Source organism: Lepus europaeus, chromosome 22 (assembly GCF_033115175.1).
Source record: "Lepus europaeus isolate LE1 chromosome 22, mLepTim1.pri, whole genome shotgun sequence".
Lineage (NCBI taxonomy): Eukaryota > Metazoa > Chordata > Mammalia > Lagomorpha > Leporidae > Lepus > Lepus europaeus.
In genome coordinates this window covers 40,949,163-40,973,793 of record NC_084848.1, presented here as the reverse complement: position 1 = coordinate 40,973,793, position 24,631 = coordinate 40,949,163, and the positions used below count along the sequence as shown (strand labels likewise).

General features: G+C 49.7%; 1 protein-coding gene across 4 annotated transcripts in view; it reads right to left on the bottom strand.

Annotated features, from left to right (window-relative positions):
• Window positions 1-24,631, bottom strand: part of SYNE2 (spectrin repeat containing nuclear envelope protein 2) — a 373,661-nt gene that overhangs the window by 58,432 nt on the left and 290,598 nt on the right. For all 4 annotated transcript variants that reach the window (XM_062181714.1, XM_062181717.1, XM_062181715.1 and 1 more), the window contains exons 85-95: window positions 22,561-22,713; window positions 17,125-17,295; window positions 15,663-15,793; window positions 14,337-14,541; window positions 11,662-11,841; window positions 10,704-10,826; window positions 8,164-8,318; window positions 7,927-8,071; window positions 6,467-6,561; window positions 3,727-3,961; window positions 1,778-1,972 (exon numbers count right to left, since the gene is read on the bottom strand). In XM_062181714.1, coding sequence (XP_062037698.1) covers window positions 1,778-1,972; window positions 3,727-3,961; window positions 6,467-6,561; window positions 7,927-8,071; window positions 8,164-8,318; window positions 10,704-10,826; window positions 11,662-11,841; window positions 14,337-14,541; window positions 15,663-15,793; window positions 17,125-17,295; window positions 22,561-22,713 — 1,788 coding nt within the window. The remainder of the gene's footprint in view (window positions 1-1,777; window positions 1,973-3,726; window positions 3,962-6,466; window positions 6,562-7,926; window positions 8,072-8,163; window positions 8,319-10,703; window positions 10,827-11,661; window positions 11,842-14,336; window positions 14,542-15,662; window positions 15,794-17,124; window positions 17,296-22,560; window positions 22,714-24,631) is intronic.

Below are 24,631 nucleotides of genomic sequence, written 5' to 3'. Positions count from 1 at the left end.
TCATCCACTGCTCTTTCTCCCCTATCCCTTGGCTACCCAAACTCCTTTCTACTTGTGGTTTGCGTAAGTTCTTATCTAAAAGGCTCCTGCAAGGATCAACCTTTAGCATCTACAACCTTGGGTGCATGCTATGATAGCACTGTAAGGCAGAAGCCATCAGCCACTTTCCTCGTCTTTTGCAAAGTCGCCCCTCTGGGGGGCTTAAGCACCCCTTTTATGTTCTGCCTTCACTCTCCACTTCTCACCACTGCTGCGAGAGCAGCCTTTTGCTTAAAGCGCTCAATGGTTTACAAAGCATTTCCAACTTGACCAACTCTGGAATTACAACCTCAGAAGGCAGACGGGGCAAGATTAGTATCATATCTAAAGTGGAAAACCAAGATTCAGAAAACATGGCCTGGCCCAAGGATATGAGGTTAAAAGCCTAATCAAGTCTCACCATCTATTTCCCTCGAACCTTACTTTACTGAGCAAAAGGTGCCTGCATGTTCAAGGTCAAGGTGTTTGTATTGAATTCATTAGGATAAATGAATTTCTCATCCTGGGGTTACTCCAGGTAAACAAATATAATTAAATACTATTTACAAACTAATATAATTAAATACAAATAAAATTAAATACTATTCCCCAATCCAATGGATACCTAAGCATACTTGGGTTGGCCCAAACCTCTGCTAACACCCTTCCTAAGGAGAGGCCATTTTCTAGCAACACAAACTATCTGAACTTCAACCAAGAAAAAAGCAAAGAGAGAAGCCAAACTGTGAGTCCTGGCCTCTCTCAGCAAACTCATTTGCATTCACCGCAGTGCTGCACAGACAAGGCAGATGTCCAACAAGTACCTGCCAGTCAGTGAATTTCCACATGTTCCATACACCAAGTAAAATTCAGATGTTTTATGCACAGTAGCTGCTCAGGTCCTAACTTAGCGTGAGCAAGGACTTCCTCTGCATGTAGGCAAGTTTGGTTATCCAGGTGTACACACAGGCGGGTGAGCCAGTAGTGGCAGTCAGCTCAGAGAAAACATAAAGTGAAAACAGCCTGACCTTAAGGACATCAGAACTTGAAGCACGCGGTCAAACAGGGCCACGGGCTCGAAGGCGCTCAGGTTCCTTGGGAACAACTTGGCATTTCAGCACAACAGAATAGCGGTGAGTTTCCCAACAACGGCTCAGAATCAAGCACACCCATCCTTAGGTATAATCGGAAATTAGGCGGACAACTCACTGTGTGCAAAAAGGGCATTCTCTGATGAAATCAGAAAAACGAATTGCCACCATGCTTATTTTCAGACATTGTACCCAAGGACAGGCCATATATGGAAGATGAACTCTGTGCATTGAGCCTCCACTGAAAACAACCGCTCCTGTTTCATGAAAGTCGATATGCTAACAGAACTTGAAGTATTCCTAGCCTTACAGTTACCCATGAGCTTTTGCAGGGCTATATTGATATTTTACTATTTCTAAGCCACTTACTGACATGACAGGGATTAGGCAGTAGGACTCGCGCTCCCTTGGAAAACTCACAATATTGTGGTTTCTCAGAACCATTCTCATTTTCACAGAGCAAACAAAAATCATATGTACTGCTTTGGGGGAGTATCTTCAAAAGACTCATGGAAAATGCACATTATGAAAAGAATATACACAGATTTCAAAACATTTTTGTGCCCCAATAAATATCTTCTAACTCTGTTTTCCCATGAACTTTTGGAAGCGTCCTCACATCGGAATGTTAGGAGCAGCAAAGGCCGGGGTGGGCTTGGTGGGTTTACCTCCAGCGTGCCCTGGAACTGCTGAACCATCTCTCCTAGCTGGAGCTCCGCGTTCGTCCAGCTGTCCTGAAGCTGGCTCATGGTCTCGCCAATGGACGCCCTGGATTCCTGGTTACTCATGTCCTGTAACTTTCCCCCAGCCTCCAAGGTCAGCGCATAGGTGGTCTGCCATCTCCGAAAGTGGATTTCTTTATTCTACAAAAAAAAATTGTTTATGCCTCTGATTTGAATCAGATATGATTGTGGGCAGGTGTATCTTTCCTTGGGAGCTTTTCTTCAATGCTAACTAATCTGGTCAGAACGGATACATACACCCTCTTTCATATGAAATGCGATGTTTTCCTTCGAGTAGACAATACATTAGCAAATAAGGTGTCCTTCAGATTGGAAAGAGGTAAGGCTCTTAGCATAATGATTGAAAACATAAAGAATTATTTTTTAAAAGATTTTATTTATTTTTGAGAGGTAGAGTTACAGACAGTGAGAGGGAGAGACAGAGAGAAAGGTCTTCCCTCCTTTGGTTCACTCCCCAAATGGCAGCAATGGCTGGAGCTGCGCCAATCCGAAGCCAGGAGCCAGGCTCCCCCTCCTGGTCTCCCATGTGGGTGCAGGGGCCTGAGGACCTGGGCCATCCTCCACTGCTTTCCCAGGCCACAGCAGAGAGCTGGATGGGAAGAGGAGCGGCCGAGACACGAACCAGCGCCCATATGGGCTGTCAGCATTGCAGGCAGAGGCTTAGCCTACTGCACCACAGCATTGGCCTCTTAAAAATCTTTAAAAAGTAAAATAAAAGAGAACAAATAAAAAAGGCAAAATATAAAAAGTATACCTTTAAGCTTATTATTGGTACATAAACATGTCCATCAATATATACAATAAAGCTTTATTTGTTTTGTAACTGGAATGACAGAGAGATCGACAGAGATCTCCCATCTGCTGGTCACTCCCCAGATGCCATCATGCCCAGGGGGTGAAGCAGGGAGTCAGGAATCAGTCCAGGTCTCCAGGGTGAGTGATAGCAACCCAGTTACTTAAGTCATAGCCGCTACCTCCTGGGGTCTGCATTTAGGAGGAAGCTGGAATCAGGGGTGGGAGGCAAGAATCAAACCCAGACACTTTGCTAAGGAATTCGAGCATCCTAACCACTCGGCCAAACACCTGCCCCATGGCCCTGTTCTAACCACCTCCATCGGCCTTACTGAGATCTGATGTTTTCTTTATCTGCGGCTTTGTCTGCCCTGTATGTGGTGGGCTCTCTGGAGTGAACAGTGGTCCCCCTGCTTGACGCAATGAGCCCAACTACTTACTCTCACTCCACGCTCATGGATGTGAAGCTACTGTCCAAACGAATTTGCCCTTCAAGAAGTAGGCAGGAGGAGTGGGTGGGAGCCTGACTTAGCAGTTAAGAACCCAGACCAGCAGGCCTGGGTTCGACACCAGCTCTGCTTCTTGATTTTAACTCCCTGCTAATGCTGACCCTGGGAGGCTGCACCGATGGGTCATGTAATGGAGTTCCTACCTTCTGGTTTCATCCAAGCCCAACCTTGGCTGTTGCAGGCTTCTCTATGTGTCTTTTTCTCTCAAATACATAATAATAATAATAATAAAAACATTCTACATTACTCCAATGCTGAACAGTCCATACATCAGGGAGTGGCTTATGAGTTCGGGTGGTGTGCAGCTGTCACCCCAAACTGCTCCCACTCCCCCCACCTGTCCCTGCCCTGTCTCCTCCCATGGCCCGGGACAGCCTCATTACTTCTAGATGAACGCGTACCATTGGGTTTCTGACCCCACAGAGTGATGGGCTGGGCTGTGGGGTGTGCTGACCCCACCCGGCTGGCCTCCCATTGGGCAAAGGGCAGCTGAACCATGCCATCCTAGAACACACACACCTGAGATGAAGGAACACCCCGCCAGGGTGGGGGGCCGCCCTGCGCACACAGTACCTTCAGCTCCTGCAGCAGGCTTCGGGTCTGGGAAAGGCTGTAGCGGTCCCGGCCCCTCAGGGCAGACAGCAGGTGGCTGGTGTCGGCCAGGAAGCGCAGCAGCTCCTCCGCCGAGGCCGTGAAGCACCACCACTTCCGCACCAGCCCCTCCGCCTCGCGCGCCCTCCGCCGCACACCCTGGGCAGCTCGCTGCCAGCGGTCCGCCAGCTCGGAGAACCCCGCAACAAATTCAGGGCTGGGGAAGACAGAGAGCGTCAAGGCGTGCTGATACCAACGTGGAGAAGAAAGGACTTGTCACTGGGTAACAAAGCTCAGATTGGATATCTGCAGGCACAACTGACGTGGGGGAAACCCCAGATTCCTGAAACCCCAGTATTGTTCAACTTAAACTTGAAGGGGAGCTTGTGCAAGGGCAGCGCGTGCGCTGGTGAACGGGGTTTGGCAGAAAATATTTGCACAAAACCTGGTATTTTGCCAGCACGGATAAGAACCATTCCTTTAAACAAACTGGAGCTTTTTTTTTTTTTAATCAATTAGTTAACTAATTAGAGAGGGAAGGAGAGAGAAAGAGAGCTCCTATCTGCTGACGCTGTTTTAATGTATGGAATGCCAAGTGCTGACGGAAAGAAAACCAGGAAGTACATCAACAGGAAATGGATGAACACACAGCTAGGTACCTTGGAATGCTACTGAGTATATGAAGGTGTATGTTATATAATTTTTAAAAAAGATTTATTTATTTATTTGAAAGGTAGAGTTACAGAGAGGCAGAGGCAGAGAGAGAGAGAGAGAGAGAGGTCTTCCATCCGCTGGTCACTCCCCAAATGGCCTCAATGGCTGAAGCTGTGCTGATCCAAAGCCAGGAGCCAGGAGCTTCTTCCAGGTCTCCCAGGTGGATGCAGGGGCCCAAGGACTTGGGCCATCTTCTACTGCTTTCCCAGGCCATAGCAGGGAGCTGGATCAGAAGTGGAGAAGCTGGGACTTGAACCAGTGCCCATATGGGATGCGGGCACTGCAGGCAGTGGCTTTACCCGCTATGCCACAGCGCCGGCCCCACGTTATATGATTTTAGCCACGAAGAGCAGACTTTCTGCAAGTATTCATTGGTTCCTTTCCAGATCAACAACATCCTCCACACGACAAGTGAAGCCCTCATTTGTTCTGGGAAAGTCAAGCCTTGCTATACCGAATGAAACAGAAATAACAGATCATTCTGGAACTGGCTTGAGTCCACTGGTTCAGAGCTAGAAGAAATCAACTTCGTGTTACTCAGCTGTGCTGCAAGAAGATTCTCTCGGGGCATATGGATGTTATGGAGAGGAAAAACAAGTCCTGTAGGACATTCGGTGGAGGTGATGTTGCAGGCCACCTCCAGGCTCTCTGCCCTGTGTTTCAGCTCAGCTGCAAGACCGGGACATTTATCCACTGGAGGCTGCCCCAAAGGGACCCTACTCAGCCTGACTGGCGCTGCCCAGTGACCCAACCAACCCCGTATCCACACAGGGAGAAATCCCTCCTACTACGACGAGGGCTGAGCTACCTGCTGCAAATGGCGGCAGTGGAAAAGTCATTGCTAAATAGCAACACATCATGACGGTGAGAGTCAAGAGGAAAGCATATGGGGCCGCGCTGTGGCGCAGCGGGTAAAGCCGCCACCTGCAGTGCCCGCATCCCCTATGGGCGCCTGGTTCAAGTCCCAGCTGCTCCACTTCTGATCCAGCTCTCTGCTATGGCCTGGGAAAGCAGTAGAAGATGGCCCAAGTCCTTGGGCCCCTGCACCCTCGTGGGAGATTCGGAAGCAGCTCCTGGCTCCTGGCTTCCGATCTGCGTAGCTCCGGCCATTGCGGCCTTCTGGGGAGTGAACCAGTGGTTGGAAGACTCTCTCTCTCTCTCTCTCTAACTCTTTCAAATAAATAAATAAATCTTTAAAAAAAGAGAGCAAGCACTCTGAAATGCCCATGGCTTATAAAAAAAAAAAAAAAAAGGAAAACATACTATAGAAGTCCAATTTGAGATAAAACTTGGTAAACTATAGTTACTTCAAAAACATTAATGAAAAATGGATTAAAAGACAGGTTTATTTTGTGACAAAAATGTTTTTACATCTGTGCAGTTTTTTTTTTTTAATAACATGCATTTTCCTGAACTCTTTGAAGACTCCAGGTATGCTTGGGGGACGGGTGTTTTTATTTATCCTATTTACTTGAAAGACAGAGACACAGAGCTCTCCCACCCACTGGCTTCCTCCTCGAAAGCCTGCAGAAGTCAGGGCTGGGTCAGGCTGAAGCCCAGCGCAGGGAACTCAACCCAGGCCCCCAGCAGGACCCCCCCCCCCCCCGACCTATCACCTACTGCCTCCCAGGGTCTGCACCAGTGGGGAGCCGGAATCCAGAGCAGAGCTAGAACGTGAACCCAGGACTCCAATAAGGGGTCTCGAGTGGCATCTTAGTGGCTAGGACAACTGTAGCCCCAAAGAAGTGGCTGTTTTTTTTTTTTTTTTTTTTAAGTTTCTGGACTGCTCACCCCATCCACCAACCACAGGGAAAAGTACCACCAACATTTTTATCACCACATGGCACACCACGTCCCAGTGGATGGCAGGAAGGCTGGCCCCACAGCGATCTACCCATCAGTGGGCTGCAGGGCACTGATGTGAGTAGGATCCGCACGTGGGAAGCCTGCTCTGACCCCCGCGCGAGCTCCCTGTGCCACGACCATCCCAAGTCCCCAGCAGGCTCACCTCCTCTCTACTTCCGCTGTGTCCAGGAGTTGTAGGGACTGCGTGACCCAAACATCAGCAACTCTCTGGCTTATGGAAACTTCAGCTTCTAACATCTGTGTGTGAGTCAAAATAGAAACCGTCAGCCCGGGGAATCCACGTTTACGAATTTGGAACTCACAGATTCGATGACGAGCTAAGCTTCCAAGGGACATATGGGACGGTCAACTTTAAAATTGTCTGAGCGCAGCTGCAAAAAATGTTCAGCCACCCTATCAGCATCGTATATGAACATCACAACAGGTCCACCTACATCTCCAGGCACTTGTACTGGGCAGTGACTCTGGCCAGGAACTGTGCAAGACTTGTGCTGTCTCGTCTATTTCTCAATGGTAGGATTTGGGTGCTATCATTATTATACCCATTGGAAGGACAGGTAGCTGAAGTATTTGCATCTGTTTCATTTTCACTGGATGATCTTTATGTGATAATGCATACTTAAGATAGTTACACTAAGAAGTTACAGCCAACTGATCAACCTCACCTTGGAAAAGCAGGACCTGTCACCACCAGCAGTATTCTCAAATACCCATCAGTTTCCATGGAAACTCCTCCGTGGAATTACTGATGCTAGGGCTCTAATTTATCAATACTATAGAGAATTCAGTGAAAATGCAAAGAGAAGCTGAAGTCCTCTCCCATGCTACTGGCAGAGTGGTACAGTGCTTGCCTTCTATAGAATCGAAGTTGTGCTAGAAACTTCCAAGGACTACAGAAAACCTAGGAGTGCTGCCCACTAATAAAACAGAGCAAGGGAACCAAATGTTGGAATTCACGAAATGGGAGAAAATCTTGCAAACGATCAGCTGACAACTGAATATGTCAAAACATTTGTGGAAAAAAGAATTAAAAGATGTTTATTTTGGTGAAAAATTTTGAAATTGATACTCATGGTAAGTCTTAAAAAGTTCATAGAAAATGAGAGTATGGTGGTTAAGCCACCGCCTGTGGTGCTGGCATCTGATTGGAGTGGCAGCTCAAGTGGTAGCTGCTTCACTCCAACCCGGCCTCCTGTGAAGGCACTTGGGAAAGCAGCAGAAGATGGCCCAAGTGGGAGAGCTGGAGGGAGTTTCAGACTCCTGGCTTCAACCTGGCCCAGCCCCAGCTGCTGGGGCCATTTGGGGAATGAACCAGATGAAAGATTTCTCTCTTTTTCTCTGTAACTGCCTTTCAAATAAATACATGATTCTTTTAAAAAGAGAGTATTATAAAAAAAATTATGCATGGATGTCAATTTCTTTTCCACCAAAATAAACATCTCCTAATGCCATTTTCTGTGAATTTTTGAAGTGCCTTAAACATCCTGTGGTTAGGGAGGGGTAGATGCGCCCCCATGCCCACCCCCGGGGGTTTTACTGAAATCTCTCTGTCTGACTCCTGCCCCAGGGAGAGCAGATAAGGGGCAGCGAACACAGGGTCACCTGGAATGTCCTCTGCTGCTCCAGCAGCGCGGCGAGGCTGTCACCAACACCCTCTCCGAGCTTCTCTTCCATCTTCTCCACAAGTCGGACCCACTTTTCACAGCAGTGAAGAAAGTTTTCCTTCAGTCCAACGTCCTGCAGCTCCCTGGAAAGGTTGAAGACAAACAACACTGGTCCATATGACAGTGACACTCCCGAGCCGCAGCCGGTACAACGGCACAGGCGGGACGAGCTGACCTGCAGCGGTCCGTGGCCGTGGCCGTGGCTCGGATCCATTGCCGGTTCACGCTCTGCAGCGTCTTCACGGCCACCTCGCTCAGTGGGAGCTTCAGGCTCACTTCATTCAGCCGCTCGAGATCAGGTGAGAGGGCCGTCAGCGCCAGCACTCGGTTCTGTAAAACACCAGCGGTTAGGGTAAGGCCGACACCCCCACCCCACACAGGACAGCCCACGGCGGAGTCCCAGCTCCTCAGAGGTTAGGGTCCGGGCCGACACCCCACCCCACACAGGACAGCCCACGGTGGAGTCCCAGCTCCTCAGAGGTTAGGGTCCGGGCCGACACCCCCACCCCACACAGGACAGCCCACGGTGGAGTCCCAGCTCCTCAGAGGTTAGGGTCCGGGCCGACACCCCCACCCCACACAGGACAGCCCACGGCGGAGTCCCAGCTCCTCAGAGGTTAGGGTACGGGCTGACACCCCCACCCCACACAGGACAGCCCACAGTGGAGTCCCAGCTCCTGCCTCCAGCTTCTTGCTAACACAGATCTTGGGCGGCGCCAGGTGATGGCCCGAGTAACCGGGTCCCTTTCACCCACACGGACACCTGGGTTGAGTTCCTGGCTCCTGGCTTCAGCGCTCTAGCTGTTCTCAGCCACTGTGGTATCGGGGAGTGAATCAGTGGAGGGGAGCTTTTTCCCTCTCTCTGCATCTCAAATAACATAAAATGAAACTGAAGTCCAGGTTTCAGATACTACTAAGATATTCAGACCACAAAAAGGTTCCGCTTATCTCAAAGACAAGGGAATATTGGGGCCTGAATCAGCAAATGGTCTGTCCAGAGCTGGGCTTGAACTCAGAATCCCAATCTGCACAACACAACAGCCCAGGAAATACAAAGTGATCTCAAATCTGGTCTCTGAAAAATACAGAAAATGGGCTTAAAAAAAAGATCATTCTGGACTTCCAAGTCCCCTTTAGCCTGCTAACAACTTAACCTGCAGCAGGCCATGCAGCTTGCCTAAAAGTCAAAAGAAAATGGGTTCCTTGCTATGCAGCAAGACACAGTGCTTACACCATAATTTAACAATATTCTACACACGGGCGGCGCTGTGGCAGCCGCTGCCTGCAATGCCAGCATCCCATATGGGCACCCGTTCGATTCCTGGCTGCTCTACTTCTGATCCAGCTCCCTGTTAACGTGCCTGGGAAAGCAGCGGAGGATGGCCCAAGTGCTAGGGCCCCTGCCACCCAGGTGTGAGACCTAGATGAAGCTCCCAGCTCCTGGTTTCAGCCTGGCCCAGCCTTGGCCATTGCAGCCATCTGGGGAGAGAACCAGCAGATGGAAGATCTCTCTCTCCCTCTCTCGTGTAAGTCTGCTTTACAAATACAATAAACATATCTTTAAAAAAATACTCTACCTAGATTTTGGATGAATGCAAAATCACAAGAAAGCAAACTCAATACTTTGTCTTCAGAATGTATTCCAAGGACAGCCTCTAAAGCAACAGCATCCACATTACCGCTGCAGAACTCGCTGTAATACGCTGGCTCTGGGTCAGCAGAACTTTTCCATGAAGCGCCAGATCATAGGTATTTTAGGCTCTGGCAATGGGGTTTCGGCAACAACTCAGTTGTGCCCTCACAGCAAGAAGCTCACAGACAGCATATAAACTGAGGGCAGGCTGGTTTTGAATAAACCTTTATTTATAAAAATAGGATGTGAACTTGGATTTGGACATTGGGTCATAATTTGCTGTTCCTAGTCTAGGATTATAATATAGACCCTTAGTTAGTTGCAATATACAGAGTTCTTTTTTTAAAAAAAATTTTGTGATAACTTTTTTTTTAAACAAAAGATTTATTTATTTGAAAGGCAGAGTTACAGAGAGAGAGGGAGAGGGAGAAGGAGAGAGAGAGAGAGAGAGAGAGAGAGAGATCTTTCATCTGCGGTTTACTCCATAAACGCCACAACAGCCAGGGCTCAGCCAGGCCAAAGCCAGGAGCTTCCTCCAGTTCTCCCATGGGGGTGCAGGAGCCCAAGCACGTGGCCCACCCTCCACTGCTTTCCCAGGCCATAGCAGAGAGCTGCTCTGGAAGTGGGAGAGCCAGGACTCTAACAGGTGCCCATATGATGTGCTGGTATTTAATTGCAGGGCCAACCTACTGTGCCACAGGTCTGGTCCCAAATACACAATTCTTTAATTTTCTCATTTACTTATGTTACCAACAGAAATTTACTAAGGTGATAAAAGGGGGGAACTCTTGATTTTAATGGAATATTTGACTTTTTCCATCACAACAGCCAGTTCTTAGATTATTGTGATTCACTGAAGCTAATTTAGACAGACATCTAGATTTAAAGAATCTATGGGAAAGTATGGCATCGTGCCAGGTGGTTATGTTGTCCTATTTGTCTGGAACTTGGAGAAGACACGGCAAGAATGAATGACTAGGCTCAGTCAGTATGGATGAGAGCGGATTCCACATTAGCACTAATTAGCTTATTTTTATCAAATGTGAGCCCAACCCCTTAGGAAAGACAAGCATCGCCCATACCAGGAGTGAGTCGGGATTTTCTTCTCTTTCTTGCTGGTGGAGTTTATCCACTTTCTCATGCATAATAAGGCCTTGTAAAGATTCCAGTTGATCCCCAAACTCCTTAAGCTGCGAGAGGACAAACTAGAACAAAAGAAATTTTTCATTAGAGACCATTCCCATGTACACCGTAAAGAGAATTCGGCGCAGCTTTGGGAGATGATAAAAGTTCAAATTGTCTTCAAGGCTAAAGGCTCCTCACTACCATAAGTAAGCATCCATGCATATAAAGAAGTCAGTTGGTTTTCACTCTGTGCCTCTGAGCCTTCCTAGACCGACAGATCACCTGCTGCAGGGATCGCACAGAGCCGTGAGCCCGGGAACCCCCCGTTCCTTCCAGTCCTCGCTGGTGCTGACACCAGATCTCCACGGCCTTCTGGTCTACTGTTTGACAGCTCATGCATGCAAGGCTTTGCAACGACTGAATTAAAGGTACAAGAAATGGCTGTGTTTCCAGCAGCTCTTTCTATGATCTCATTTCCCCACTCGGAAATTCTGTGAGATGTCGATACTATGGGAAATAGGTCGTTTTTTAAATTAGTAGTTCAATAAAAAGGAGGGGTTGCTTGAGAAAGGCCCAAGCGATTATAGCTACATTCACTTGGGGATACTGCCGAAAGCTCATGGAATGAAAATACATGTTTATTTGGGTGTAAAAAGTTTTGAAATCCGTGCATACAAGAAATTCTCAAAAAGGGCATGGGAAATGCCGATTATGGAAAAATTATGCATGGATTTAGAATTGTCTTGCACCCAGATGAACTTGTCTTTCAACTCAGAAGTGTCAGGTACCCTCCTGCCTGCGCGGGGCAGCTTCATTTTGTAGTTTTCCTGCACAGGAATGCAAAGCGCTACTTCCCAAGGATACAGTGGGCTGCGCAGGCGAAGATGACGATCTGAGTAGGAAAATAATACGGACCTCAAATTCACTGGCCTTCATCAGCAGCGTCTTTTCCAGGTACGCAGCCCTCTGGAGGGAGTGGGGCTGGCCAGAGAGGAACGCGTGGGCGCTGGACTCTGCAGGCTGTGGGAGCCGGTCCAAGAGGGCGGAGCTTTGAGCAAAGGCCTCTCTGGTCTCCTGCACGTCACGGTGCAGCTCCTGGAGACGGAAAAGCGTTCACAAAACACATCTTCCTCCTGTCACACCCCTCCCCCTCTTCCCTGCAGCCCCATCACTTCTAGGAGAATCTGCCTGCAATTGTGGGCGTGGCTTCCTGTATTGTTTACTTTTTTTTTTTTTTTAAAGATTCTTTTTATTTGAGAGGCAGAATTACAGACAGTGAGAGGGAGAGACAGAGAGGTCTTCCATCCACTGGTTCACTCTCCAAATGGCCACACAGCTGGAGCTGTGCCAATCTGAAGACTGGAGCCAGGAGCTTTTTCCAGGTCTCCCACGTGGGTACAGGGGCCCAAGGACTTGGGCCATGTTCCAGTGTTTTCCCAGGCCACAGCAGAGAGCTGGAAGGAAGAGGAGCAGCCGGGACTAGAACCGGCGTCCATATGGGATGCTGGCACCACAGGCGGAGGAATAACCTACAGCACCATAGCGCCACCCCCTACTGTTTACTTTGGATAGCTGAAAAAGCTTAAGTTTTCTTTCACTGATGCACCTCACTGAAATGGCTCTGACGTCTGTCAACTCAGAGCTAAAACTGACCATGGACCAGTATGACAGAAGCTTCCAGCTCACAGAACCTGGAGACCAGCTGGGTAGAAGTCTCTGGCTTTGTATTTCTTTTCTTTTTTTTTTTTTTTGACAGGCAGAGTTAGACAGTGAGAGAGAGACAGAGAGAAAGGTCTTCCGTTCATTGGTTCACCCCCAAAATGGCCGCTACGGCTGGCGCTGCGCCGATCCGAAGCCAGGAGCCAGGTGCTTCTCCTGGTCTCCCATGTGGGTGCAGGGCCCAAGGACTTGGTCCATCCTCCACTGCACTCCCGGGCCACAGCAGAGAGCTGGCCTGGAGGAGGAGCAACCAGGACAGGACCGGCACCCCAACCAGGACTAGAACTCGGGGTGCCAGCACCACAGGCGGAGGATTAGCTAAGTGAGCCACGGCGCCGGCCACTTTCTTTCTTCTGAAAAAGATCAATTTATTTGAAAGGTAGAGGGACACACAGAGAGAGGGAGAGACAGAGAAGAGAGAAATCTTCCATCCAGCAGTCAGGGCTGTGCTAGGCTGAAGCCAGAAGCCAGGAATTCCACCTGGATCTCCCATGTGGGTGGGCAGGCACCCAAGCACTTGGCCATCATCTATGGCTTCCTAGGATACATTAGCAGGGGGCGTGGCCTATCAAGAATAGGCCACCTGGGACCTGAACCAGCACTCGGATGTGGGATGTGGGTGTCCCAAGTGGCAGCCTAAGCCCCTGAACAACATGGCCTGTGGCCGCGCTTGCATTTCTAATTGCCTAACTCTTTCAACATCTGTTTTCACACCATTCCAAGGCTTTCTGATAGGGACACGTTCACTTGCAGAGGCTGGTGAATCTCACCAACAAGCCAATTTTAGGGCTACACTGGAGATGCTATTTGGAAAGTTCCTGGGCTTTTGTTTGTTTCAAACAACAGATCATATAGAAGTGGACCAGAAATACAGGGGCTCTCTGCTGAATTCTTGTCTCTCTAATTAAATTGGGTGCTACTGGGGCCGACGCCGAGGTGCAGTGGGTTAATCCTCTACCTGGGGTGCTGACATCCCATATGGGAGCCACTTCCAGTCCAGCTCTCTGCTGTGGCATGGGAATGCAGTAGAAGATGGCCCAAGTCCTTGGGCCCCTGTACCCACGTGGGAGACCTGGAGGAAGCGCCTGGCTCCTGGCTTCGGATCGGTGCAGCTCCAGTCGTTGCGGCCATTTGGGGAGTGAACCAGTGGAAGGAAGACCTTTCTCTGTCTCTCCCTCTCACTGTCTGTAACTCTACCTCTCAAATAAAATCTTTAAAAGAAATCGGATGCTACTGTTGGATTTGACCTGTTAACATCACAAGAGACAAAATGCATCACGTCACCCCGTCTGAAAAGCTAAGACAGCATGCACTTCCTGGGCATTCGTTAACAGGAATGAGAAGCACCCCAGAGGAATGATACAATTCTTTAGCTACAGGGCTACTTCAAAAAGTTCATGGAAAATGGAATGAAAAACAAGTGTACGTTGATACAGATGTCGTTGTTTTTGTTAACAGGCATTTTCCATGAACGTAGGAAGACACCTTGGAGAGTCTAAAAAAAATCACTCTCCATGCAGACAACGTCCGTGACTATTCCTGAAGAGTGAGAGCCAACACTTATTACCCCTAGATGGCTCCCCTTAAGTGAGACACTGTTACCCTTACTTCAGACTTCCCAAGAGGCTTTTATGTTAGCAATGCAGCTGCTATAGTGAAAGGCTAGACAGGGAACAAGGTGGGGTCAGACGCCTATGACCCAGCCACCTGCTGCCTGGCCCTCCCAGCCTCGCCGTGACCTACTCGGCTTGCTCACGGCACCTGCCCCAGGTGTGGCGCGTCTCATCCCCAGGGCCATGGCCTTCCCTCTCCAGCCCCGTCTGCAGCACTGTCGACTTGATTCTGGTTTCCCCAGTGGGACGCGCACCCACCTTGATGTCCTGCAGGGCCAAGGGCAAGGTCTCTGCCAGGTTGTTCCCAGACATGTTGATGGCGGCCAGCTGCTGGAACTTGGCCTCCTGCTGCTGCAGCCTTGCTGAGGCTTCCGAGTGAGCACTGTGATAGGTCCTCCAGAGCTGGAGCGCACTCTGGGCCTTCTGCAACTGGTCTGTGATCTCTTGGTTTACCTGGGTCCACCTGCCCACACAACAAAAACAACAGGGTCCTCATTCCCCCCTCCCTTGGAGCAAAAGGACAGCAGGCGTGCTCTCCCGCGGGTCAACAGCAGACGCACTCTTAGGAGGACACTGCTCAGTGCTCTTTGGACACTAACGACATCACCATGATAACAAACAGAAATGCAAACGAGGCTTTGTAATAGTCAACAAAAAAATGAAAAATATATCTATCTACAAAAAATATCTACTGGATGATGGATGTCTCATAGGCAAAGGTGGAGAAAGAACCGAGACCCCTGCTGTGCCAAAGACTCCCAGTGTGCAGGGGGTGGGGGAGGGTCTTTATGATTCATTTATTCACTTGCTTATCTGAGAGGCAGAGAGGCAGGGTCTCCATTGGCTTGCTTCATTCTGCAAATGCCCACAAGGGGCCAGGACCAGGCCAGGAGGCAGGAACGCAATCCAGGTCTCCCAAAGAGGTGGCGGTGACCCAATTATCTGAGCTCTCGCTGCTGCTTTCCCAGGGTCCCTGTTAGCAGGCAGCTGCAGGTAGGGGCTAGAGGCAGCAGCGAAACTCGGCACACCTCTATGGATGCAGGTGCGTTAACCGCTGGGCCGGACGCCCGCCCCGGCTTTATGCTTTGAGGCTTGTCCCCCATACCACGTGTGGAGTCAGCTAATTTCTAGGCTTCTTCCTCCCTCCCAACTCCTGCCCTTTCTATAAAGACCGAAGAGGGCCCCCAGGGACACCACTGTGACACCGACCTAGCCTGGTGTCACCGTCTCGCACAGACCAGCTGTCTTTCTGATCCCATTCAGCGAAATAACAGCTGGCAGTTAAGTGGGGCCAACATGAGGGAAGGCGCGCTCACTGCAGAGCCTCCTCCAGCTCTCTGCAGTGAGTCTGCGCGTGGCTCCTTCGGGAACCGTGACCAGGGCACTTCCAGATGGACTGTGCCGAACACCGTATTAGGCAGACAGTGACTTCAACACTGCCACCCTTCCAGAGACCACAGCCTTCAAAGCCGGAGCCACGGACACGAGGGCAGCCATCTCGGAGGGTTAAGAAGGCTGTACAAGCCACAGGTTGTTAAGATGAAGAGATCGGAGCCATCACTGGAGTCGCATAGCAACGGGTACCTTGAGAGTGTAGCTTGGCACTTCTCGTGGATGAGTTCAGCCACGGCGGGGCAGAAATCTTGGAGTTTTCTAATCACCTCCTGGAGCTTCTCCCAGCTGCCTTCGCTGCTCTCAGCTTCGTCCTGAAGAGCCTAGGAGGAAACAGCAGGAAGGCCCTCTTCAGGACGGCCTGGGCACTGCTACCGCTTAGCAGTAAGGCGACCTCAAACCTCACAGGACTGTGACAGTGCGTAGGGACGGGGCAAGGAAACAGAGAGGACATCCTTTAAACTGAGGCTGAGCTATTTATTTATTTATTTTTATTTATTTATTTATTTGGATTTACTTGAAAGGCAGAGTGACACAGATAGAGAGACTGATGAGAGAGCAAGGTCTTCCACCCTCTGGTGCACTGCCCAAATGCTTGCAACAGCCAATACCGGGCCAGGCTGAAGCCAGGAGTCTGGAACTCCATCAGGGTCTCTTGAGGCTGAACTTTTAAGTACCACTAAGTACTGTGGATGCTAAGTACTAAAGTGTACTAATAAGAAAGAAAAAAAATGGCTAAAACATAAATGCAAAAGCTTCAAATTGCAAAATGTGGGCATGAAAAACACAACATGTAATTTTATAAAAATGAGTGGTGAGGCCAACGCTGTAGTGTAGCAGGTAAAGCTGCCACCTGCAGTGCCAGCATCCCATATGGGCGCCGGTTTGAGTCCTGGCTGCTCCACTTCTGATCCAGCTCTCTGCCATGGCCTGGGAAAGCAGTAGAAGATGGCCCAAGTCCTTAGGCCCCTGCACCTGCATGGGAGACCCAGAAGAAGCTCCTGGCTCTTGCCTTTGGATCAGCTCAGCTCTGGATATTGCAGCCATTTAGAGAGTGAACCAGTGGATTTTAAGACCTTTCTCTGTCTCTGTCTCTGTCTCTCTCTGCCTTTCAAATAAATAAAATTTAAAAAAGAGTCATGTGACTCATTTTGGAATTTCCTGTTATACTTTGTTTTCTTTTTAAAGTTATTTTTATTTATTTATTTGAAATACAAAGTGGGGGGAGGGAGGGAGAGAGAGATCTTCCATCCAATGTTTTACTCCCCAGACGCCTGCAAGAGCTAGGGCTGGGCCAGGCTGAAGCCAGAAGCCAGACCTCCATCTGTGTCGTCCACGTGCATGGCAGGAACCCAAGTGCCTGAACCCACACACATGCTGCTTCTCAGATACGTTAGCACGGAGCTGCATTGGAAGCAGAGATGGGACTTGACCCCAGGCGTTCCAGAACCACACGTGGGCACCCTAAGAGGCAGCCTGGTCAGCAGCAGCACAATGCCCGCCCCCTCCCCCAGGTTCCACCTTAGATCCTGCTATTTAACAACCTGTCTCCTGCTCCTCTGTGGAGAGCATCCAGCCTGTATCCATTTCTGTGCTTGCTTCTCTTTGGAATTTTCTGCCAGCCACCCGCTGTGCCGCACTGTGCCCAACCTACCTGCAGGTTCTGCACCTGACATCCCAAGGCTTCCAGTGAGGAAATCTGGGGCTTGCTGAGTTCCAGGCAGTACCGGAACCGGACCGTCATCACATCCATCTCATTGCAGAGTCTGTTACCAGTCTTCCATTCCCGCAACACGGACTGCGTGGAGTTTTTGAGCTGATTGATCTGTACACAAAAAATGGAAACACTCATTTAGAAAAGCCCTACAGGGTCTCTTGTCTTTTTTTTTTCTTTCCCCAGCCAAGGAATACACATTGTTTCCTATTTGAAGACTTCCGGCTAATTGACCAAAAGTGGTAAGGGTACATCAATCAACCACAACCAACATCAGAGACGGCTAATTCCGAATGGAGAAATGGCAGTGAGCCCTAGCCTGGAGGGGTCCGGACTGGAAAGAGACAGGGACAGAACCCTGGACAGGCAGCAGACTCTGCGGGTGCACAGGTCAGCTGTATTCTATTAGCTTACTCATCCGGCACAAGTCACGTAACCCTAGAGTGTGCTTCCTCCTTCAGAAAACAGAGGTGATAAGTGAAAAACGCAAACGCAACACTGTCTGTGAAAATGCTCTGGAAACCGGGGCTACTGTTAACTTAAGGTGTTACCCATGCTTAAGTCTGACTACCGTTTAGAGCAAGCACGAACTGCGGAGAAACGTGCTCCACTGTACCGACAGGCCAGTGCAAAGCAGACAAAATGCAGCGGTGGGAATATTCTATCATTGGGAAGGTTCTGGTCACCAGGAAGGGAGCTGAGCACCTTTGTTACCGATCATAAATGATCCCAGATATAATCAAGACCGCAGAGAGATGTTTGGGACGCAATTGTGTGACAAATAACCAGTCACAAGGATGGACAAAGAGATTTCTCCATGGAAGATGTGCAAGTGGCCCGGCCATAAGCACCAAGGAAATGCCAATCAAACGGACAACGAGGTGTCACTTAACTACTCTGATGCTTAAATTGAGCAATGGGTCAACTAAATGGGGTCCATCCACACAGCAGACCATTATTCAGCCGTAAGCCGAAAGGAAGTCCTGCTATACATCACGACACTGATGACCTTGAAAACACGCTAAGCAAAAGAGGCCGGACCAAAAGGCTGCACACTGCACAGCTCCACTGATACGGAATGTCCAGCGCAGGTGAATTCACAGAGAACGGAGATTAGGGGTTGTCAGGGAACGGGGGAGGTGAGGAATGGGGAGTGATTGCTAATGGGTTTGGGGGTTTCGTTCTTTTTTAAAATTTTTTAAAGATTTATTTATTTGAAAGAGTTACACAGAGAGAGGAGGGGCAGAGAGAGAGAGAGAGAGAGACAGAGAGAGAGGTCTTCCATCTGCTGGTTCACTCCCCAGTTGGCCGCAATGGCCAGAGCTACGCTGATCCGAAGCCAGGAGCCAGGAGCTTCCTCTGGGTCTCCCACGTGGGTGCAGGGGCCCAAGGACTTGGGCCAACTTCTACTGATATCCCAGGCCATGGCAGAGAGCTAGATTTGAAGTGGAGCAGCCGGGTCTCGAACCGGCGTCCATATGGGATGCCAGTGCTTCAGGCCAGGGCGTTAACCCACTGTGCCACAGCACCGACTTGTTCTTTCTTTTTAAAGATTTATTTATTTGCTTGCAAGGTATAGCCACAGAGAGAGAGAGAGTGAAAGAGATTCTTCCATCTGCTCCCCAAACACCGCACCAGCTGGAGCTGCGCCAAGCCAAAGCCAGGAGACAAGAACTCCGTCCTGGTCCCCCCCGGGGGTGGCAGGGACCCAAGTTCTTGCGCCATCTTCTGGTACTTTCTCAGAAGCTTTAGCAGGGAGCTGTTAGTGGAAGTGGAGCAGCCGGGACTCGAACCAGCGCTCACATGGGATGCCAGCATCAAAGGCTTCACCTTCCGAGCCACAACACCGTCCCCATGGGTTTTTCTTTTTGAAATAACGGCAATGTTCTGCTACCAGAGAATAGTGATGGTGGCATAACTCTAAATATACGACACAGTACTCAATTATATATTAAAAGAATACGTTTGGGGCAGGCATTTGGCTTAGCAATGAAGCCTCCAGTTCAGATGGCCACGTCTCGTCTCCGAATGCCTGGGTTCGATTCCTGGCTTTGGCCCCGACTCCAGCTCCCTGCCAGGCACATCCTGGGAGGCAGTCACAATGATGTAAGCAGTTGAGACCTTGCCACTCACGTGGAAGACCTGGATTGAGTTTCCGCTTCTGGCTTCAGACCCCTGGCTGCCGCCTGGCATTTAGCAATGAACCAGTGTCTCGTTCTACCTGCCTCACTCTCTCTGTCTTGCAAACAAATAAGTAGTTTTTCAAAAGGATCTCAGCAGAGATGCAGTGTGGCACTGCTGGCCCCCAGGCATCTTCCTTAGCTGTGTGATGCTGGGTTTTGGATGTAACCACACAGATCTGGATCTGGGCTCCCTGCTTCCTGCTTAACAACTACAAGGGCTGCTGGCACCTGTGCAGTGTCGGGGGAACCCCTCAACCACCACCTGCGAGGGCAGACAGGAAACAAGCGGGGTCACTGAACTGTCGTCTCCCGCTGGCAATGATGTGAGCCCAACGTCTGTCTGAGGGCAGGATGGCCCAGACCAGAAACCGAACCACATCATCAAGAAACCGCAAGACGGGAAGGAAAGCAGGGAAGCAGGGAGGAGCTCCTCCCAGAGGCACCTGCTTCTCTGCGCTCAGCTGGGACCCGTCTGGGGTCGTCTGGGATGATGCTGACACAGGGACAGCATCACCAGAGAGCACGCCGCGGCTCACGACGCACAATGCGCTTACAACTTCCACACGGGAAGCTGCTGCAATGGCCGGATCCCTTACAATAGTGCAGCTTCACAGAGGAGACGCGGTGCACATGGTTGGAAGGAGAGGACAAGGAAATCATCAAGTAAAATCCACTACAGTCAAACAGGAGGCAGAAAATGTTAGAGCTGGAATTAGCCAGCAGCGTACCATCTGGTGAACACAGTGTAGCCATCACTATCAGGGCAGAAATAAGTGAGTAGACGCCATCCCTGTTTTATAGGTAAATGAAGCAACCCAAGCAAGGACACAGGTAGAAAACGGGGCTCCCGGGATTGTGGGCAGAGATTGCAAAGCCCCTGCTCTGGACCAGCAGGGCCACGGTGCCTCTGGATGGATGAGCAATAGCTCATGCCCTCTGCTCTAAAATGTATTATTATTATTATTATTATTATTATTATTATTATTTCGGAAAGGCAGCAGGTGATGGTTCAAGCAGCAGGATACCTGGCACCCATAGGGCCACCTGGCTGGAGTTCCTGACTCCCAGTCTTGGCTGTTACAGGCGTCCGGGAGTGAACTAGCAGATGAGAGATCTTTCTTCATCCGTCTGCCTTCAGATACAACAAACAAACAAACAATGTGGGAGCATTTCGTTGTGGTTTTGATGTTCACTTTCTGATGGTTAGCGGCACTGAGCACGCTTCCCATAGGTTTGTGGGTCATTCGTATCCCCTGCTCTGCAGAAATGTCCATTCAGATCTTTTCTAATAGTTTTTTCACTTGGCTGTTTGTCCTGTCATGAAGTTGTAACAATGCTTTATATATTCTAGATATAAGATCTTTGTCAAATATGTGATTTACAAGTATTTCCTCCTGCTGTATGAGTTTTTCTTAGTTAACATTTATTTATGTGAGAGGCAGCGAGAGAGGAGAGAGAGAGCTCTCGGTTTGTTGGCTCATTTCTCCAAAGCCCGCAGCAGGGACTCCACCCTCTGGGTGTCGGAGCCCAGTTACTTGAGCCATCACCGCTGCCCACCCAGCCCTGGGCTCTGCAGCAACAGGAAGCCAGAGTCAAGAGCCAGAGCTGGGAATCGAACCCAGGGACTCCGCCATGGAATGCGGGCACCCTAACTGGTAGCTTAATTTCAAGCCCGATGTGGGCAACCTTCATTCTTCGAAACACCAAAGTGTTTAATATTGAGGAAGTGCCATTTTTTTCATTGGTTTCCTGTGCTTCTGGTGTCAGGTCGAGGGACTCTCTAATCCACAGGCAGGAAGTGTCAACGTTTTAGCTCTTCCACCGATTTCATTCTGAGTTGTCGCTCGCACGTGGGGTGAATGCACGGTTGACTTCATTCTTCCGCGTGTGGCTGTCCAGGTGTCTCATTTTTCACAATGGACTTATTTCCTCCTGGAAGTGTCCCAGCATCCTGGCGGAAAGCTGACTACACCACGAGGGCTTGTTTCTGGGCTGTCTGTTCCACTTACCTCTACGTCTGTCCCCAGGACAGCACAACCTGCCTGTTTCTATACCCATTCTCATTTCTTCTCCTCTACCTTTTTATTGTATCGAAATCCATTGTGTTGCACTGATGTATTCCCGTGAGTTTCGGCTGCTAGCCTCTGATCTCTCTGACAGTAGGAATCATTCATTTTCCCGTCTGTTTCTGTTCCCCTTACACAAGATACAATCAACAGGCCACGGAGAAGCTCACCCCTGTTTTGTGCCAGAGTGCTGGTGGAGCAATGAGGTTGAGCATTGCCAGACAACTCCCAATTCTCTCTTGGAACAAATGATTGAAAGTGGATTTCAGTAGATGACAAATAACCCCCTGGCCCCCACAGTGAGGATTCACCAGGAAACATGGACACACCTATACTTGGTAACTGGGAAGTTTTTGGGAAAATGACATTTAAAAGATAAACATTTTGCTACCAAAAAAATTTTTTTGAGAGCCAGGCATAGTCTTTTCATAATATTTCCATGAACTGTTGGAAGACCCGGTATATGCGCAGACTTCAAAAAAAAAATTTTTTTTTGCACCAAAATCAACCCAGTTTCAATTTCCCAGGAACTTTCTGAAGCACCCCTGCGTATGGAGCATTCTCTTTGGGTTGTAGGGGAACGCCATGGTTGCTTCGTCCAGAGAAGCCTGCTCCTTCTCTCTGGGTGTCTCCTCCCGGGAGGGGCACAGGCAGACTGACACGCCTTGCAAAGGTGACCTGATCCTGCACATGTGCACTGTCTCTCCACCACCGTGGAGTCTTTGGAGTTCTCTCCCCACCGGCCCCCCCCCCCCCCCGAGGCATCTCCCTGTGTGGGGGGAATCTGAGCTGTGTCCTCACAGCAGCTCCCGTGGAATTGGCCAGGAAGCCCGGCCAGCTGCTCTGTTGGGTTTGGGGACAGAGGCATTTACATCTGCATGAGAGCGCACCAGACAAAACAAAGATAACCACGTGTGTCTGCAGCCTCCCAGGATCTCCTAACCGGCCGTTTTGTCTCCAGCTGCTCAGCGCATAAAATGGGATTTGGCAGGCTTCTCTTGTGGGTCTTTCCTCAGCGAGTTTTCAGCTTTCGCTGGACGGCCAGGCCTCTGTGAGTCAAGAATAACGATAACAAAGATAAAAGAATAGGTGAAGAGAAACCGCGCACGTGGAGCCGACTCCAGTACCTGACTGGTCACACGAGCCCTCTTCTGGAATAGCTCATGGATTCTAGATGCCGCGTCCTGCACCAATGGCGCCTCTCCTCTCTCCAATGTCAAGGAGCTCTGTCTCAACTCATCCAGCGCTTTTGATTTAATTTCAAGCTGATTTTCTATATCCTGAAAGGGCAAGAGGCAAAGACTTTCAATGTACAACAGTTCACACGGCGGAGGCGACAGTTTACTTTTTTCAAGCAAAAGTTCCAGGAGAATTACAATTAACCAGCATTACACAAAAGACTTTTTTAAAAAATATTTATTTTATTTATTTGAAAGACAGAGTTACAGAGAGAGGTAGAGACAGAGAGAGAGGTCTTCCATCTGCTGGTTCACTCCCCAGATGGCCGCAACGGCTGGAGCTGCGCCGATCTGAAGCCAGGAGTCAGGAGCTTCTTCCAGGTCTCCCATGTGGGTACAAGGGCTCTAGGACTTGGCCCATCTTCTACTGCTTTCCCAGGCCACAGCAGAGCGCTGTATTGGAAGAGGAGCAGCCGGGACTCAAACCGGCATGCATATGGGATGTCGATGCTTCAGGCCAGGGCTTTAACCCGCTGTGCCACAGCGCTGGTCCCACACCAAAGACATTTTAATCAGGACACACTCTGAATGCCCTCACAGCTCTGCATTTAGGCGATTCTAGACAACAAGTCCGTATCGTCAGAGAGAGCGAGAAAAGAATCCAGGGGCGCTGGTCCCCAGGCCACGTCTGGCCTGCAGTGGCTGAGGGACCAGCTGTGAGGGTCACACCTCAGTCTCTGCTTCCTCATCTGGAGAACAGTGATGACAGACCACACAGCGTAGGGATGACGGGAACCCAGGAGCAGGTGCATCGAAAGCACGGTCACATACGTGCCGTCTTACAAAAGTTCATGGACAGTGCATGTGGTGCGAAATCTATGGTGCACTGCAGTATTTTTTTTTTTTTTTTGATGCCATCATAAACTTATCTTTTCATTCCATTTTCTGTGAGCTTTCTGAAGTTCTCTCCTAAGCGACAGGTTGTACGGACACTGGTATCTCTGTCAGCAATAGCTCCAGTACTTCCTAGTTTGTTAAGTCACTCTTAACAGGCACCACCCCCAGCCAGGCACCTGCAGGAGCCCTCAATGATAACGGAGCCAGCAGTCCACAAACACTGCTGAGCAGGCCAGCAGCGGGGACGCCCCCTCACGGAAGAGGGGTGGGGCGGGCAGCTTCTCCACCTTTCCCAGGGCTGGGAGTGAAATCCAATTTGGAAAAATTAGACACAGATTTTAATTATGAAAGAATCACAGCTCATTATAGCACATTAGGAAAATGCAAAAGACCTTTGGGATTCTGAGGGATTCATTATAAATTCCTTTCCAATCTCCAAATGAACAGATTTGGGCTACTCATGGGTTCACAGAGTTACAGAGAAGGAAGAGAGACAGAGAGAGGTCTTCCATCTGCTGGTTCACTCCCCAAATGGCTGCAATGGCCAGGGCTTGGCCAGGCCAAAGCCAGGAGCCAGGAGCCAGGTGCTACACCTGGTTCTCCCACATGGATGCAGGGGCCCAAGCACTTGGACCAGCTTCTGCTGCTTCTTCCCCAGGTGCAGTAGCAGAAAGCTGGACGGGAAGTGGAGCAGCTGGGAATTGAACCAGTGCCCGTATGGGATGCAGGTGTCACAGGCAGTAGCTTAACTCACTGCATCACAGCACCAGCCACAAGTTGCTATTTTTAATTTGAGAGAAAGAGTGGCAAGGTGGGGGGTGCTCTTTCCTGCTGATTCAGTCCCCAAATACCTGCAATGGCCAAGGCTGGGTCAAGCTGAAGCCAGGAGCTGGGAACTCAACCCAGGCATCCCATGTGGGTGGCAGGAGCCCAGTTACTCAAGCCATCACTTCAGCCTCCCACAGAGGCGATGTGCAGGATGAGAATATTCAACCCAAAGATTCTGATGTGGGAGACGTGGGGCTGTACACTCACCCCCTAAACTTAGCTTTCAATTCTAGTTTTTCCTATGAGCTTTTGAAGTACCCCTTGTAAAACCCAGTAACCTAGGGGCCAGCGCTGT